This window comes from Gossypium raimondii, chromosome 10 (assembly GCF_025698545.1).
Source record: "Gossypium raimondii isolate GPD5lz chromosome 10, ASM2569854v1, whole genome shotgun sequence".
NCBI lineage: Eukaryota > Viridiplantae > Streptophyta > Magnoliopsida > Malvales > Malvaceae > Gossypium > Gossypium raimondii.
In genome coordinates, this window is record NC_068574.1 from 11,597,615 (window position 1) to 11,615,915 (window position 18,301).

General features: G+C 32.6%; 1 protein-coding gene across 3 annotated transcripts; it reads left to right on the plus strand.

The window, feature by feature from the left end:
- Positions 1-14,465: 14,465 nt before the first annotated feature.
- Positions 14,466-17,935, plus strand: LOC105777570 (HVA22-like protein k). 3 transcript variants are annotated; one of them, XM_052621731.1, is made up of 9 exons: positions 14,466-14,510; positions 14,578-14,619; positions 15,565-15,623; positions 15,812-15,909; positions 16,551-16,602; positions 16,724-16,787; positions 17,234-17,329; positions 17,475-17,547; positions 17,642-17,935. In XM_052621731.1, exons 2-9 carry the CDS (start codon positions 14,587-14,589, stop codon positions 17,743-17,745), a joined length of 579 nt encoding a protein of 192 aa, XP_052477691.1. In that variant the 5' UTR covers positions 14,466-14,510; positions 14,578-14,586; the 3' UTR covers positions 17,746-17,935. The 3 variants fall into 3 exon arrangements, with proteins under 3 accessions (XP_052477691.1, XP_012456370.1, XP_012456371.1); XM_012600916.2 differs by having other exon boundaries at positions 14,475-14,619; XM_012600917.2 differs by lacking the exon at positions 14,466-14,510 and having other exon boundaries at positions 14,517-14,619; positions 17,635-17,935.
- The last annotated feature ends 366 nt before the right edge of the window (positions 17,936-18,301 follow it).

Below are 18,301 nucleotides of genomic sequence, written 5' to 3' on the forward strand. Positions count from 1 at the left end.
TTATTCAATCTCATTTTGTAACACCTTAGTTATAATTATTTTTATTTTGAAAACTGTGAAACATAGGAATTCTTATTTCACAAGATCATTATAGAATCATCTTTGATAAAATGATAACAAGAAGATTGTCCTACAAAACTACCATATAAATATTCTTACAATTTTAAAGGAAAAGAAAAGGAAATTCTCTCCTAACCTTATATGAGTTTTCACATTATGGTCAGATATCACTTTGCTAGATCATCATTGATTGATTCGATTATAATTTATTTGGATATGTGTTATTTACCTCAAGCGGTAATGGTTAATTACCTCAAGCAATGAATAGTTTTGGAGCACTCGGAATATTCTCAAGGTCAATTTTTTTTATTAGTCCATGCATTAATTGTTAATTGTGAATTTGGTAATTTTTAGTCTCAATGTCTTTCAAATTTTGAAATTTTAATCGCGACCTAAATGATAGTCATTAAATTCGTTAAGTTAAATTCTATAATTTTTAAAATTTATGCGACAAATATATTATCACATGTGTAATGTAATGTTAGCATGCTATTTTCACATAATATTCACACAAAAATCATGTTAGTTTACTTAATGGAGATTCAAATTTGTGAGATTATAAATGCAACCTTCTTAGTAATTATAATTTAGATTTGAGAGATTAATTTTTTTCCCTATAAAGAAAGTTTAACTTCCCTACTAGAAAGTTTTGGTTTTCATTCTAAGAGCTCGCTCTTTTAGCATCCGATAGTTCCAGAATAGTGGAGAAGATTATTCGGTCAAAAGTAAGAAGGATGTAGATGCTAGATCCAAGATTTTGCAAGACTCCCTAGGTCAGAAGTATAGTTATTAGATTTGATGAGATTTATTACTATAGATATCACAACCAAAAGAAGTAGTTTTATGAAAAGTTTTTAAAGTTCCACTATACCATAAAACCATTTTTCATAACAATTTCTCCAACAACCTTATCATCGATTGATAACCTTATCTTAATGGTTTGTTCATGATTATATTATGCTTAATATGAATGGTTAAGAATGCGATTTTAGGTTGTGTTAATGGTTATAGTATTTTTGTAGGACTATTTATGGTTATACTATGCGTCTATTAGCACATGCATACAAACCAATTGTTTGTTAACCCTAACCTTTATACTATATCTTTATACCAATTTCTATTTTAGGTTTGTGTTAATGGTTACATTATGTGTCGAATATGCATGGTTTTAATGGTTTTACATATGCATGGATGTGGTATGTGTTTATACATAGTAAAAATGTTTTAGCCTTTTAGGAATCTTGTTTTAATGGTTTTATCTATGCATAGATATAGTAAGAATAGTTCATGGTTTAAAACATATACCATTTGTTCTTGATGCTTTAATTAATTGACAAAGTAACAATGGTACTATTTGCACATTATTTTAATTGTAAAAATTATTGTATAATGAAAGGAATACAATCTTTGTAAATGGAATTGGTACTAGGACCCTATACTTTTCTTTATCCTTCCCTTTACATTTGCCACTAATATTAGATTCCATTGCAGACCTAAAATGATCAGCACAAGGCCTCTTTTGAGGTTAATCAACCTCAGAGTTCTATATTTGTTATGATACTTGCCATCATCGGCCCAAAACTCGAATGGGTTTGGGTCGGATTTTATCGTGCTCGCGCATCAAGCTCGTAGGATGGGTACCTACATTCTCTTACGAAGTCACACGTGAGATCGCGCATGGGAGCGCATAAACACGTGTTAAGTCTAGAGTAAGATGCGTGCTGACATGCATGGAACCTACCTGCATGTCGTATCAATAAACAATACTCATATCATATAAATAGAGAAGCCTCACCATTTAAGAGAGACAGAGAAAAACACTCAACAATTTGGTGCGGTGAGCGTGGAGAATTTTCGATCTTCAAATCTTCAGTTTGCAAAAAACCAAAATGGTTCACCCTAATGAGAATTTTCCCATTAATTTTTGACAGGACAACCTGGAGTTTCTGGTGTTGGTAATCAGCCCAGTGAGACAAATTTATTTGCTGGTTGGTTTGCCGATCGGCCAAAAAATTTGGGTAATTCGGCTCATGCAGGAGCCTCAAATTCTTTTGACTTGAATATTCCTTCTAGCCAAGGATTATCACTCTCCTCCGATCAGAAGGCATCCCCACAACAATTTTTTGCTCTTTAGGAGCAAATGAGATTGATAAGGGAGCAGATGACTTTGCAAAATGTTAGGTTTGAGCAGTAGGAAACATTTCAGCAAGAGTTATTACGGCAGAATGAAGACTTGAGGAGAAAGGTAGACTCGGATAATTCTGGTCTCCATGATAATACCATCATGCATGAAGAAAGCCTTAGGGTACATGCAAAACCATGGCAGAACGAGATGGATGCTCTACGTAGAGATGTACGAGCTTTGCATCCTGAAATCCTGATTGGTTGTTTTGTTCTAACAATCCGCTATACAAAAAAGCATCAATGTAATTAAAGATGTTTTGGGCAAGTTCTAGTCGATAAGTTTTGCAAGCCATACAACTCTTTTTTTCTTTTTCTTTTTCTTTGTTGCTTAATTTGTAAAATCTATACTACTATTTAAATTCCTAATGGAGTTAGAGTTACAAGTCAATCTTTTCACTTAAAAAATTAATAAAATATACATATAATGAGATTTGAACTTACATGAATTATATTAATAAACCTTTTAATTTACCATTTAACTAATTTGATATTTTTTTAATTTTAATTTTATTATGCACACTTTAACCTCTATCATTTGTACATTTAGGCTTTGTTTGATTGTCAGTAAAATATTTTCCGTAAATTGATTTCGGAAAATGTTTTACTTTTCTATAAAATAATTTCTTGGAAAATATTTTTGGTGTTTGATTGAATCATGTAAAATATTTTCTGCTTGCTTGATGATTTTTGAAAATATTTTTTGGAAAAGTTGTTTTTACATATATTAATATATATTAATAAATTTTATATTTTAAATTATTTTTACATATATTGCAATGATTTATTTATAATAATACTCAATTATTAAGCTACAATATTAATCGTTATAAATTAAAAAAACTAATATCAAATAAATTATTTGTAATTGTGTTAAAAAACAAGTATTGAATAATTAAAAAACAAGTTCTTGGAAAATCGATAAAAGCGATTTTCTACGGAAATGAAGGAAGGAATGAAGGAGGCGATAGAGAGGAGAGCACGGAAAATGTCTTACGGAAATTGAAAGGGTAAGACATTTTCCCTAAAATGTAACCCATTTTTCCTTGTTTTGGAGTTCATTTTCCAAATGGAAAATATTTTCCGCCAATCAAACGCTAGAAAAGTTGGAAATGATTTTCCGGAAAATCAATTCCGTCAATCAAACAGACCCTTATACTTACTATTATTTAAACTCCTGAATAAGTTGGTGTCACATAATATCCACATGGTGGCATTTGAACCCACACCAATTGCATTAGTAAAATCTTCAATTTACCATTCAACTAAAGCTTTATTTTAATGTATATACATTTTCATTTTATTAAGGACACTTTATTACCTCCATCGGTTGTATATCTATACTATTAATAAAACCCACGACTGAGTTGGTGACACAGGCTAATCGGGTACTAACTCAGTTAGGAAATGATAATATACCCTTTTATTAAATGACTACTACTATTCTTTTGGTGGTCTTTTTGTCTTTTCTTACTTTTATATAATTTTTAAATAAAAAATTTAAAATCAATAGGAGTGAACTCTTGTTTAATGGAATTATAAACAAATTATTTACCTTTACACCAATAATTCTTGAATAAACTTAAAAAATTAAGTTTAAATATAAAATGTTTTCTCTCACCAAATTTGTGTATCTATACTATTAATAAAACCCTAATTGAGTTGGTGTCACGAGTTAATCGAGTACCAACTTGGTTAGAAATGATTAATATACCCTTTTATTAAATGACTACTACTATTATTTTGGTGGTCTTTTGTCTTTTCATGCTTTTATATAGTTTTAAATAAAAGAACCAAAATTAATATGTTGTGAAATCAAAACCATATTTAATAGATTTTATAAATAAATTATTTACCAGTACACCAATAATAATTCTTATGTAAACTTTAAAACAATTAACTTTTAATATAAAATATTTTTATTACCAAATTTGTGTATTTATACTATTTATTAAGCATTTTACTGAGTTTATGTCACCTATAAACTAAATCTCAACTCAATTAGGGAATTACCAAAAACTATTTGTTTGCTAAGTAAATTATATGATTATTTGGATGTTTTTGTCCTTTTATATTTTATAAATCAATCCATAATGAGATTTGAACCAAGAACAACATGCATATAAATTTTTTTATTTACTATTTGAACTAAGACAATTTTTTTTTTGTTTTACATGAATTTTTAATGAGTATATTTGTTATATACATTTTACTCACAATTTAATCTAATGTATTTTGTGTTTAAATTTCGTTTTACTTATAATTATATATAATTTTTCATTTTAATATCATATATATTTCATGTGTTACCACTAATTAATATCAAACAATACTTTTTATTATATATTGTATGTTATTTTTAAACACTCTTTTGTGTTCTAAATACATGATTTTTCACATGCATACACATGTGCTAAGATTTTTAGTATAGATAATGTCACCGATTGAGTTGGTGTCATAAGTCAACTCAACATTAACTCACAATTAATGATACCACCATGATAAACAATTGTAGTGCATTTAATATTGTTAATTTAATATATTTATGTGTTTAAATTTTATTGTACCCACAATTTAATTTAATTTTTAATTTTAATATCATACATATTTAATGTATTATTATGATTAGTTTGTTTTTTTTTGTCAATGATTAATTAGTTTCAATTATACGTTTCATTATTTATTGTATGTTATTATTTTTTCTTTTTTCTTTTTGGTGAAAAAGAAAAACAAATAACATCAATTCAATTGCCTAAAAGCACCGCTTGTTTCATCTTGTTGTAAGACCTCAAGGATCTCAATTGAGGCCACATCAAAGACTTATAAGATTGACTTCCACGTTAGGCTAAGTTTGGCCAACCGTCCGCAACAAGGTTGTGTTCTCTAGGCATATATCTAATTTGCTATTTCCCTTCAAAGCTCATGATTCGACGAAGTCTTCTTAGTAGAGTAATACCTGAGTCCTCTAACCCAATATCAGTTAAAGCTTGGACCACATCAAGGTTATTGGTCTGAATTGTTGCCCGTTTATATCCTTTATTAAGCAATAGGAAGAGTTCATCCAGGATACCCCATAATTCAACCTCAAAGGGTGAACATTTACCCAAGTACCGATTAAATCCCAGAATCTGATTTCCAATTTGATCCCACAGCATACCTCCAACAGAAGCATTTCTCGTATCTCTTGCAACTACTTCATCCATGTATAAATTAGCCCACAAACTGTTGGCATGAGAATTATGTTTTGAACTCGAAATGTTGATATTGTAACCACTTTGATGGAATTCGAATTGTTGGGCCCAACTAATGAAGACTTTGACGACTTCTATTGTTGACCATGTAACATTCTGGAATATAAAAAGATTTCTATTCTTCCAGATGCGCCAGGTGATTAATCCAAAAAGGCATGACCAAGTGATACCATGATCCTGCAATCTCAAATGACAACACAAGTTACAAGAAAACCAAAACTGAAAATTATCAAAAAAGAACCTTTGATGTTGTTCTGTTGGAATCACATGTAACCACAGTTCTTTAACTGCCGGACAATCCAAAGCACATGAATAATATCCTCATTTCCATGCCTACATATAAGGCAATAACTAATGTATCCAATCCCTTGTTGTATACGTTCCGAATTCGTAAAGAGTATTTGCTTAGGCACCAACCAAAGGAAAAATCTCACTCTTTACGGTCCCTAATACTTTCATATAGGCTTTCAAAATTTCTCTCTGGGATTTTAGGTTTCTTATTTTAAAGACCAATAAGCACTACGCATGAAAAAAGAGCCTGAAGCTGAACAAGCCTAAATTACTCTATCCGATCCCGGATCAGGATGAGGAGGAAGGATACTATCAATGCAATTACTCACATAATCGGACAACCATATACGAAACAAATCCAAATTCCAAGTGCCACTTGACCAAATCCTTTAGAGTACAATCTATGTCAAGATTAGCAGATGAGAGAATATGCGTGTTTAAAGGACTAATACCTGGAATCCAGAAGTCTTTTTAACAGTGAATATTTGCACTGTCTCAATGGATCAAGCTAAATTCTCACGGAAAAGAGTTTATACCTTAGAGAGGGATCACCAGAAATGCAAGCATCGACTCCTATATATAGAATCTGGTAGTTGCTCTTTCTAGCCATATTTCTAATGAAGGACATGAACCCATAATGTGTTATCTTTGGAGACTAAGTTAAACCCAATCTTCACAAGAAACGACATATTTTGATCCTACAAGTATCAGAGACCAAGGCCACCTCAAGACTTAGGCTGACAGATAGAATCCCACCCTACTAAGGACATTTTCAACTAACTACCAGAACACCCCCAAATAAACTGCCTTGCTAAGCGTTCAATCTTTTCACATATTCCTTTCTGTATCAACATAGATTGCATAAAGTAACTTGGAATGGAAAGCAAGACAAGGTGTGCTAGGGTTATTCTACCAACTATGGATAACTTACGTATGTCCCAATTTTGCAGCTTACGCCTCACCTTATCAACCACAAAGCTTAGGGTGCTATTAGTAACCCTATCATGAAGGAGAGGAGGCTCTAAGTAAGTACCAAGGTTCTGAACTTCCTAAAAACCAAGCATTGAACTAATACGATTGCTCAAATCATTATCAATTACCTTGGAAAAGTATATATAGCTTTTCCTTACACTGATTTTGTGCCCAGAAAACTCACAAAAATGATTCAAAACTGTCTTCAATAAACGAACTTAATTAGGTTCTGCTTTACCAAAAATAACAAAGTCGTCTACAAAGAACAAATGAGACAGAGTAGGACCCGTTCTTGAGAGGTGTATTAGCTTTCACCTACCAACATCAATTTCTGATCGAATAATATGACCTAGCCATTCCATGCACAGAACGAACAGGTATAGCGAAAGTGGACATCCCTATAGAATCCCCCTCACAGGCTTATTTTTCTGGGTATGAACTCCGTTTTAAAGAATTTGCATAGTAGAAAAAGATATGGCCGACATAATCACTTTTTTAAGGAAATCGAAAACCCCGTCAGCTTGTAAAGAAGCACCAATAAAATCTCAACTCACTCTGTCATAAGCTTTTTCCAAATCTAGTTTAATTGCCATCCAAATCTTCCCATTTCGTTTTCTTCACATAGTGTGAATGACTTTCTGAGTTATAATAATATTATCAGAGATATTGGACCCAACAATGAATCCGGCTTGTTCCTGAGAAATAAAGTTAGGGAAATCCAACTTAAACTGGTTAGCAATCACTTTCATCACCAACTTATACAGGACGGAGCAAAGACTAATGGGTCGGAATTGGTTGAAGGTCTCGGGATAGTCTTTTTTAGGAGTTAAAATAATCAGAGTATTGTTCAACTTTGATTTAATGGGTTTGCCTACAAAAATTCCTTGTACCCACTTGCAAATAGCACTACCAATGATATCCCACTTGCTTTGAAAAAAGAATGCACAATATCCATCACTTTTCGAATCTTTTAGTGGAGTTATATAAAATAAAAACCTCTTAATTTATTCGTTTGTTACTGGTTCCCCTCAGAAAGTAATATCCAAAGAATCAAGCTGAGGGAAAACGTCGATCGGAAGGTCTCTCATAGGTTTCGGGGCTTCTCTATACAATCTCTCAAAAAATTCCATTTCCTCTATTTGAAGTTTACTCTAATTAGAACACCACTCTCCACTATCTAGATGCAAGGCTATGATGTGGTTAAACTTCTTTCTTTGTATCGTGCAACTATGAAAGAATTTTGTATTTTTGTCCCCCAAATGAAGCCAGTCACACCTCACCTTTTGTCTCCACTGTAATTCATCATGGTTAAGCACATTTTCCAATTCATCACGAATCTTTATTTCTTGTTGGACTAAATGACTTAAATCAGAATGATTTAAAGCAACTTGGACCGTAGAAAGCTTTCTTATGAGATACATCTTACAAGAACCTAAGAATTCATAGACATTCCTATTCCAATCTTTAATATACGAAGTAAAATTAGTAAGAGTGTCAGTCATATTACTTGCATAGTTCTACTTATTTTTGACAAAAGACGAGAAGCTTACGTGTTTTGTCCACCCTGCTAGAAACCTAAAAAGTCTTCCTCTAGTCATATTGATATCCGGTCTTATATCTAGAAGAATAGGTCTGTGATCATGTTTCATACGCGGAAGGTGAGAAACTAAACACTGAGGAAAAGCTAACACCCAAGTATCATTAGCCAAAGCCCAGTCTAATATTTTAAATGTGCCCCCTCTTTGCCAAGTAAAGGATGGACCAATATATCTCGGATCCTGCAAATCACAAGAATCAACAAAATTACCAAAAAAAATTACATCACTTTCCGGTGATACAGTAACTTTTTTTATCATCAAGTGAGAGTATAGCATTGAAGTCACCTATTATTAACCAATGAGAGGAAATATGCGATAAGATAGATTTCAAACCATCCCAAAAAAGTCTACATTTCTTCCTGTCAGGATTAGCATAAACAAATGAGATAAAAATGGAATTAGTAGAAATAATATCGTCGACATGAAGGAGGATGAACTGATGATGATTTTGGATAATCTGAATATTAATAGACTCTTTCCAAACCACTCAGATGCCTTTTGAAAAGCCAACAGCTTCAACACGATGAGAAAAACTAAACCCTAATTTATTAATAACACAATTTGCTCTTTTACCACTTATTCTCGGTTCCAGCAAACATATTATATCTAGGCTAAATTTCACATTATACTCACGAAAAGCTCGTAGAAATTTACTACTAGTGCACCCTTAACAATTCCATGAAAAAAATTTCACTTTTAAATCCATAAATAAAATGAAAAGAGAAAGATAAAATTTTACTGTCCATGAGGATAAATTCTAGTCTGATGCTCTTATAATCTAACAGAATCACTTGGGTTGATTTCCCCTATTATTATTCGAAACAGTCTCAGCCAAATAGTTCATGGTCTCCCGCAGTAGAACTCGTGAATTACCCACATTTTTTAATCTTCTATTTCAACCATGATTGATTTTATTAAGTTTTTTTTGATATTTTCCCACCTCTTTCCATTCTTGTAAACCACTGTGAACCACTACCTTATCCACAATTAAACCAGTGTTCCCCTCCTCCTTAGAGCTAGCTTTTGGTTCCTTGTTCTCCTTAAAAATCAGTCATATGTTTTTTGGGATCAAGGTTGCCGACCTTCACCTCCGAAGTAATACCCAACGATCTATCTACTGTTAAATACGGAGCAAAGTCAAAATTTTAAAACCCCCCACCGACGCCATTAATTAGTTCAAAACTCAAAGTATCAATCTCATCTTGCATCACCGGATGTTGTTTGTTGATAGCAACTTCAGAGGCCTGCTGCTTTCACAATCCTTTCATAGCCCTGTCCATCTTAGGAAGGGCTTCAACTTCAAGTAGGTCATTAAAGTCCAGCAGCTTGTTGGTCTCATTTAAATTCTTACTGGACTCGCCATTCCTGAAATGAGCGTCATTTGCCAACCTGTGACCCACTAGCAACACCATTTGATCTTACCAGGCTAGCAATATTTTTAAAGCCCAATTCGTTAGGTGGGCCTTTGTCCACCATTTTACTTACTAGTTGATTGTTGCTTTGCCTCAAGATCTCCTCCTTTTGGTGGTATCCATTAGTTAATTGCCAAAGAACTTACAGTGATTGTGTGAAAAGAAGACGGTACATTGTGGGTGGAGGAAGCAATCAAACAAGCCGCTTCAGTAGGAAGCAATATCACACTATCAAAGAAAAATAAACAATACAAATTTAGAATCTTAACGAGTACATTGCAACAAAGCGTAACTTCAACAACACAGATGTGTATAAAAACAAGGCTATTCAATAGAATAGGATACCATAAAAGAGACTAACAGGCAATGATTAAATCAAAAACTTACACATACTTGAACAACTAATGTTGACTAACTAATGAGTGTGATCAGTTAATTACTAGTTGTGGCTCTCCATCAAAGATACAAAGTGATTATATATATATATATATATATATATATATATATATATATATATATATATATATGAAACTTATGACTTGTAAGAAACAAAAAGGCAGGAAATAGAAGAGGCATTATGGTCAAGTTGAATAAAGTTGGAATACTACTTTGTGACAAAGGTGACAAATAGGTAATTGTGGTTTTATTACCTTTATTTAATTTTCTGGGAAATTTTCATTCAAAAACCACAAAATTAAGTAATTTCTTAAATAAACTCATTTTCTTTTGTTAAAAAAGGGGAATTGGTTGTTTTCAAGTATAAAAATATGTATAGAAATATATTTGACTTTTGATTTAAATTTATATGTATTATATATTTATTATATTATAAATATATTTTAAAAATTAAAATAATATATATTAAAAGTCATTTAAGTTCATCAATTTGGTTATGAAAATTTATTATATTCAGATAATCGACCAACTTAACTTTTTTAATACAATACTTATTTCTATCTTAAAACCTTTCCGACTTTTAAATTAGAGAAAAAGAATTTAATTAAACATGTTCAAATTAACTACCTATAAAATTATATGTCATTGTCTAGGTTGAAAGTTATATGTACATTGGATTTAAGGAATCTAAACTCTATATGCAGACATTGCAACAAAGAGTAACTTCAACAACACAGATGTGTATAAAAACAAGGCTATTCAATATAATAGGGTACCATAAAAGAGACTAACAGGCAATGATTAAATCAAAAACATACACATACTTGAACAACTAATGATGTAGTTTAACCAAAATAAATTGGGAGTAAAAAAGTACATGGATACAGCCATGGGTAATGTCAAAACTCAAAACAGCACACCATATTCCTTTCTTTCCCTTCTTCCTTAATTAGCGGCCCTTATCTGTCACTTTTCAGGTTTGGTCTTTCTTGCCTACTTCTTTATTTTTCGATCCCTTCTTTTTTTGAGGTTTGCGTATATGTTTCTACTGTTGGGTTCTTTTCTAGAAATAGGGTACCACAAAAGAGACTAACATAAATTAAAAAGGTGCCAAATTATCTAGAAATAGTACAATACGCCATGTAAATATTCTCCGAATGGTTGCTGCTTGCTTAAGACGAAATAAGGTTGATTCAGCTGGATAATAGATAGCTAATAACTAAATATGTAAAACAAAATTACATCTCTTCAAATCATTCCAATTAATAAACAACAATACAATTTCAAGCATTGAATGAGGAACAAAATAAGCACCATCATTAAGCAACAAAATCCAGAAGGTAAACAAAATGATGAGCAAAATGAGCACCATCATTTGCATCCTACGGAACAAAATGAGGAGCACCAAAACAGAGAAACATTGGATTCCCAATATGCAAATCCAGAAGGTAATTAAAGAGCATCATCATTTAAGGATGTATAATAGAAGTAAGAAATTTCAAGCATATACCATCTAGATCATATGATAAGTCCACACAGTAAGTGGATGCATAGCCAAAGAACCATATTTAAACTAATAATTAATAGAACTATGGTAGCTGCAACCGACTATTATCATATAATAAGCTGTCGACACTTTCACTATGTTTAAGGGGCCTCATCGCCTCCACTGTCATGATCTGATTCAAGAAAACTTGGGCTGGAATTGGGGTTTTAATATATCTGTGGTCACACTCATTAGAATTTTTATAGATACAAACGCCCCGGAGGTAGTCCACTCATTAGAATTTTTAAGGTAAAAAAACTAAAACATTGCTTGTAATACAAACACAACTTTTTATGAAGTTCAATTTGGAACTTAACAATGGGTCTAATTTTGTTTCTTTATAAAGGTGTTGGCTTCAGCTATTGCAAACAGGAAAGCATCACTACCAGAGGCAGAGAATACCCAAATTTATGGTGAAAAGAGAAACCATGATAAGTTCAGGTATGCAATTAGTTTAACAAAAAGTTAGAAAAATATGTTCTTGGGAAATTGGTAGAACAACATAGATGCGATTTTGGCCTTATTCGACGGGCAGAATCTGTAAACAAATAAAAAAGTTCTCACATAAATATTGAACTGCACGTGGAACGTGCATCAGGGCGCAAAAAAAGTTGAGAAGAAAGAGCAGGTACGGTACCGAGAAGAAAAGCCTAAACTGGGTCTAAACTTTGAGGAAGAAGTCCGACACCAGAAGAGTTACATGATTAAACTTTCTAAAACCTCATGTTAAAGGCAAATGCATGATTCAATTTCTAGAAATGTTGAATCTTTCGTCATAAAAAACATAAAAGGAAAACATGTTGAAAGAATGTTAGGCGCATAATTTTACCTTGATTGAATTGGAAAGCTTTTCTTGAGGGTTTATTTGGAGATACTTGGGATTGATCTCTACTCATTGCTTTTGAAGAACACAAGTCTGTTTTGGTCGACAAAATAGTGCTCTAAAAAGGTGCAAGAAATCGGGAGAGTTCTAAAAAGGTGTAAGAAATGAAACAGGAAGAGGCTGAAAGTGGAATAGGAAGAGGCCGATGGATGAAACAGGAAGAGAAATCGGGAGCTTCTTGATGTTGGGAGGGAGAGGCTGGAGATGGCTCTTGTATTGGAAGGGTAAAACAGGGCAAATCACAATCGGGAGAGTTAAGCGGAGCTAATCTGAACTTTTTGAAGGGAATAGAAATGGGTCTTTCATCAGTAATACAGACGTAATGTAATAAACCCGTAATAGGGCATTACATTCAACCAAACATATGCATAGGTGGGGCCCACTGATTATGGGTGTATTGGCAGCCAATACACCCAACCAAACATGCTCTAACATTTAGATCCAATTTCATCAAGGCTTTAAACCGAGACCTTCCATTGTTCTTTGCCAGATTTTCAACATTCATCTACGGGGGATCCCTAACCTTTCGCCTAGATTTCCTTTCTACTAACATCCATAGCCCGTATGATTCACCTTTCTCCACCGTGCCGTCAACGTCTAGGTTCTGATTTTCTGGTAATATTCCATTCGGTTTCCAGCGTTGGAATCAAATTCCCTATAGGAGCATGCTTCTTTAACATGACCATATCTTCCACGCTGAAAATAGACCATTGGTTAAAAACTCATATTCAACTTTTTGTACTTTACCATTAACTAAAATTTGAGAAACTAAAGACCTATTCAAGTTGACGTAGACCGCCATCTAGGAAAAACGACCTCTAACTCTGTTGTCAGTGTTCATATCCAATTTGGCGACTTTTCCAATCATTCCCTTTATTTCCATCAAAATCTTTTGTTTGTATAGGTATCCTAGCAGACCCGGAAAAACTTGTGTTAGATTAAAGGACACCGTCCATGGCTGTATTATCAAGTATTGGCCGAACACAATCCAGGGGACCCTAGAAAGTACTTTCTCACAGTCAAGCTTATTCTGGAATTTGGCCAAAAAATATATGTTTTCGATATCCATCAAATGGAATGGTGATGAAAGCTTCTATAGACTATAGACTTTATTTTGTAGGATTGAATACCCAATATTGCGACCCAAAAATTTCAAGATCACTATGTTTTCCATATCCCTAATGAGGATTTGATGGATCCGATCTGAAAACTCAATAGAGGGAATGGCATTCATAATAGACTTTTGGATCTCTCCTTCCAGTAAACCAAAATCCTCCTCCTCCTCTAATCCATTTCCATCGAATTTGGTAGATTGACCTACTAGCTTGTTTTTCCAAGAGGTTGTCTGCTCAACTTTCAGATCAATCACCATATCATTACCTCCATCTCCATCTTTATCCCTAAAACGAATCTTTTTAGGGATTAAGCCTTCCACCAAAGAATCTTCCATTCCAGTATTTTCACAAAGAAAAGACATTTGTACTCATTGTATGTTATTCTTTAACACACTTACGTGGCTTAAATTTGTAGTTTCTACACACATGTGATAGAATTTTTAGTATTATTTAAATATTAATAATAAAAATATAGTATATTAATAAAATAATTATTTATTTGAAATTTAAGAATTTAGGCAAGATTTGATTTTTAACAAAATCTATTATAACCGACTAAAACAAATCATTCCAAAATAATAATTAAATAATATTTTAAAATACTTTTGAAAATAAATATTTTTAAATATTAGGATGTATTGTATTTGTTGGCTATGGTACAATCTGAGTAAAATAAAAACCCAATAAAAATATGCCACAAACGCCATCGTTTGCAATTTGAAAATTAGATTTAAAAAAAAAAAAAACACCTCCATTTCTTTCGCCAATAATTTTTTTTCATTTGAGAAGTCCAAAACTCCGAAAGGTACATAATAAACTTTTAGCGTAATTAAAATGTAAAAAATAGTGGTTAATTGGGATTATCTTCTCAGTTTTCTGCAATGGCTTTTCTGGGATCGGATCTTACCAGCGAGGTCTGAAGCCATCTTCTGTTTTCATCTTATTTTCTCGGTTTATTTACCGTTCTATTTAATCACTCTTTAGGATCTGTTTATGATGAGCAAAATATATATTCTAACTGGAATTTAGTTTAAATCTGAATAGTTTTTGCATCTGAGGCATTAGAAAGATCTACTGTCAGCTATCGAACTGATTAATTTTCTGTTTATGTGAAAATCAGCGGTTAAATTACTCATTCTTGGATTACAGCAGAAATAAGTTGGACAAATTTATTAGTTATTACTCTGATTTAATCTAGAAATTTTGAGGTATTTTTGAAAATAATAATATATATTGTTGTTGTTGATTATGCATATTCGCTTTAACTATAGGGGAATGAAATAAGTTTCATTTGTTTGCCTGGATCATTCTCATTGTCTTTGTACAAATTTTATTTGAATGTTTCGTTATAGAATATGTATATTTTTTTTTTTTGGTTTAATCGTTATAGAATATGTATATGTTTTTATTTTTATTTTTGGTTTAAACTATGGTTTTGAGTTTTGCTTGATGAATAAAAACCAGACTGGATTGAATAAAAAAAAAGAGAGATTTAAGTATAAATGCATTGTTTTACTGTTGAATAGGTATTAAATATAGTAAATATTTAAACCAAAATTCATTTGGTTTATGTACCCAAAAAAAAAATAATTTCGTTTACTGGTGATATAGAACTAAGAGGTAAAGGATTCAAATCCCATCAACTGCAAAAACGAAATTTAATAATACAAAAAACCTAAAACTGGTAACTGGTTTTCACTGGTTCAATTGTTTTGCTGAAAACCCAATTTAATGTCATTTATTGGACCGGATAAGTCATTAATTCTTGGTTTAATCAGTCTAATTGACCTGTCTAATCCAATTTATTCTTTACCGGTTTTGATGCTTGTTACTTTTCTTTGTGGTTACATGTGATTTAGGTTGGGTTGCGATTACTCCTCTGGCCACTTGGTTCCAACATTGTTACGCGAGCGGCATGGTGTGTTACTGAATCTAGTGTTTGTCTCTTGGTGTCATGTTTGATATGTTTTTTTTTTTTATGTTTTCCCATTAATATGTGATGAAATATTTAATGTAAAAGTTGATTGCTCCTGCATTAACTGAATCACTCGTGTATGTTGATCTAATCACTTTTTCTTTGTGTGTGTGTCTCTGTGCGTGTTGCAGCTGTTCTGTAGGCGTAGTTTTACCTGTATACTCTACATTTAGGGCAATTGAAAGGAAAGATGAAAACGAGCAGCAAAAGTGGCTTATATATTGGGCAGGTTGGTAAATTGTTATTTAGCTTTTCACTTTGCAATCCTCACATTTTGTTTAAATCTTGAACTTTGACCATCTTTCCTTTACTATTTTGTTTTAGCAATATTCATCTTCCATTTTCTTAAAGAAATTGCAGTTTGTTTTTCTTGACACTGTTGTTTCTTGCCAGTATAAGTCAAACTGTTTCATGTAAACATGAAGCTCAAATGTTTCATTGCTAAGATAACTTAATTAGTTAGCTAGCGAAAAACTGGTTGTGAACTGCTTCCATTGACCTCCTCAATGTTTTCTTGGACTGCACACCAATTTTCTTTAAACAAGTTTAGCATTAGTGGTTATGACTTCCTTACCTCTTTCCATTTTATAATTCATAAGGAAGAAGGGGCAGCCAGTTAACAAATTCATGTAATAAATTAGAACACATTGGGAAATAAAAGTGAAGACACAAGCTGTAGAATGGATAGAGGTAATCATTAGGATTTTGCTGTGCAATAATTCAAGGTTTGCTTACTGCATTCGGTTTTTCTTTTGCTTGTATTCCTTTTCTACTTTTCCATCATGTTGATATGGTGAAGGTTTTGATTTATGTCAATGGTATTAATTTTGAACAAAAATCTGGTTGTAGCTGACCTTGTCATTATTGCAGCTTATGGATCTTTCACCCTTGTTGAAACATTCTCTGACAAACTTCTTTCCTGGTAACATTTGTCTTCTAGTGTTTCTATTCCTAACTAGTTATGATTGTAAACTGTCTAATATTCTTTTATGATCATCTTAGATGACTTTCTATATTACTCAATTTTTGTTCCATTTTTGCAGGTTTCCATATTATTATCACTTCAAGTTTGCATTTCTTGTCTGGCTTCAACTTCCTTCTACTGAAGTAAGTTTAAAATCGTGTTTGTATATTCATTTATGCCAAAATCCAGGGTAATGAAGGTGCTGAGAAGCTTGTTTATTTTGATTTTTTTATAATATTTCTATATTTGGATTTCCCTACAAGCCACTATGTAGTTCTGAGACATTCCTTCTTTTCGTGGTTAGGATTCATCAAAGTTTTATGTCATCTCTGTTTTCTTTTAGACACTAGATGAGCAACATAGGACTGCAACTGCCAGGAACTCCCAATAATAGGTGTCTTTATTAGGCTGTACGGATTAGCTAATGCAAAACCTTCTCTCCTTTTTTTTCTTTTATTATTATTTTTTTTGGGGGGGGGGGGGTGGGGTGATCCACTTGTTTCAAATCACATTTCTTCTTCTATTTGAGACCTGTCTCTAAATCATATTTTCGCAGTCATGCTTCATGGTATGAAATTGGTTTTGACAGGGGGCTAAGCAAATCTACAAGAACCACCTGCGCCCTTGCTTGCTGAAACATCAAGCTAGAGTTGATCAACTTATGTGCATTGCAAGTACCGAAATGGTATGTAACCAACCTTTAGATTAACTTAGGTTATATGTAGGCATGACTTTGCATCAATATCCATCCTTGGGTTGCATATTCTCATACCACCTTCCTATTTCTAAACAAGATATGGTTATGGTTGTTTGGACTTCTCCTTATGCAGGCAAGATTCATCACCGCACACCAAAAAGAGTTTCGATTTGTCCGGGCAATGATAATCAAGATTATAGGATCAGGTGGGCGTAATACTACTTAAACTGCTACCTTAGTTCCTTCTTTCCCTACTTTCATTTGTATTATTGCTAAAACTTATTGTTACTAAGCCATCAGACCCAAAAGTAAGTGGCACGGAACTGGCTGAACCAAGAGGTCTGCCCGCAATTGATGATGAAACAAGAACGACTGCAAATCCAGAATCTGATAATGAAGACTAGTTTCTATTTTCCCAAAGGAGCGAGCTGTACGTTAGTAACATGTTTTTCTGAGGTTATTGTCATTTATATTTATAAATTTACGCCTCTAATGTCGTCAATGAGGGTAGAACACGAGAAATGGGCAGCATTTTTATAATAAAAATTTCATTTTCTTTTTTTTGGATAGCAGAAAATTCTGCTACCAAACAAACTTCTTTAGTTCTTTACAACTTACAGTATAGAATATCTTCAAAAGACATTATCCTACAATACCCCAATCTATACATAATTGGATTTTCACAGTATCAGCGCTATAATACATGGTTGTATTCATGATTTGCCCCTTAAATTATACTTGTTTTTAAAATTTAGTATTTAAACTTTCTTTTGTCCCACTTTGTATGTAAACTGTTATGTTTGTTCCATTTTACCCAAAACTTAGCAGCCTGTCGTGCGTTATGTTTTTAAGGGCAATTATTTTAGGTACCAAAGTAGAACCAAAAATAGGTATCAAAGTGAGAAAATAAGTATGATTTAGGGGTCAAATCATAAATTAAGCCTTAGTACATTACCTTTC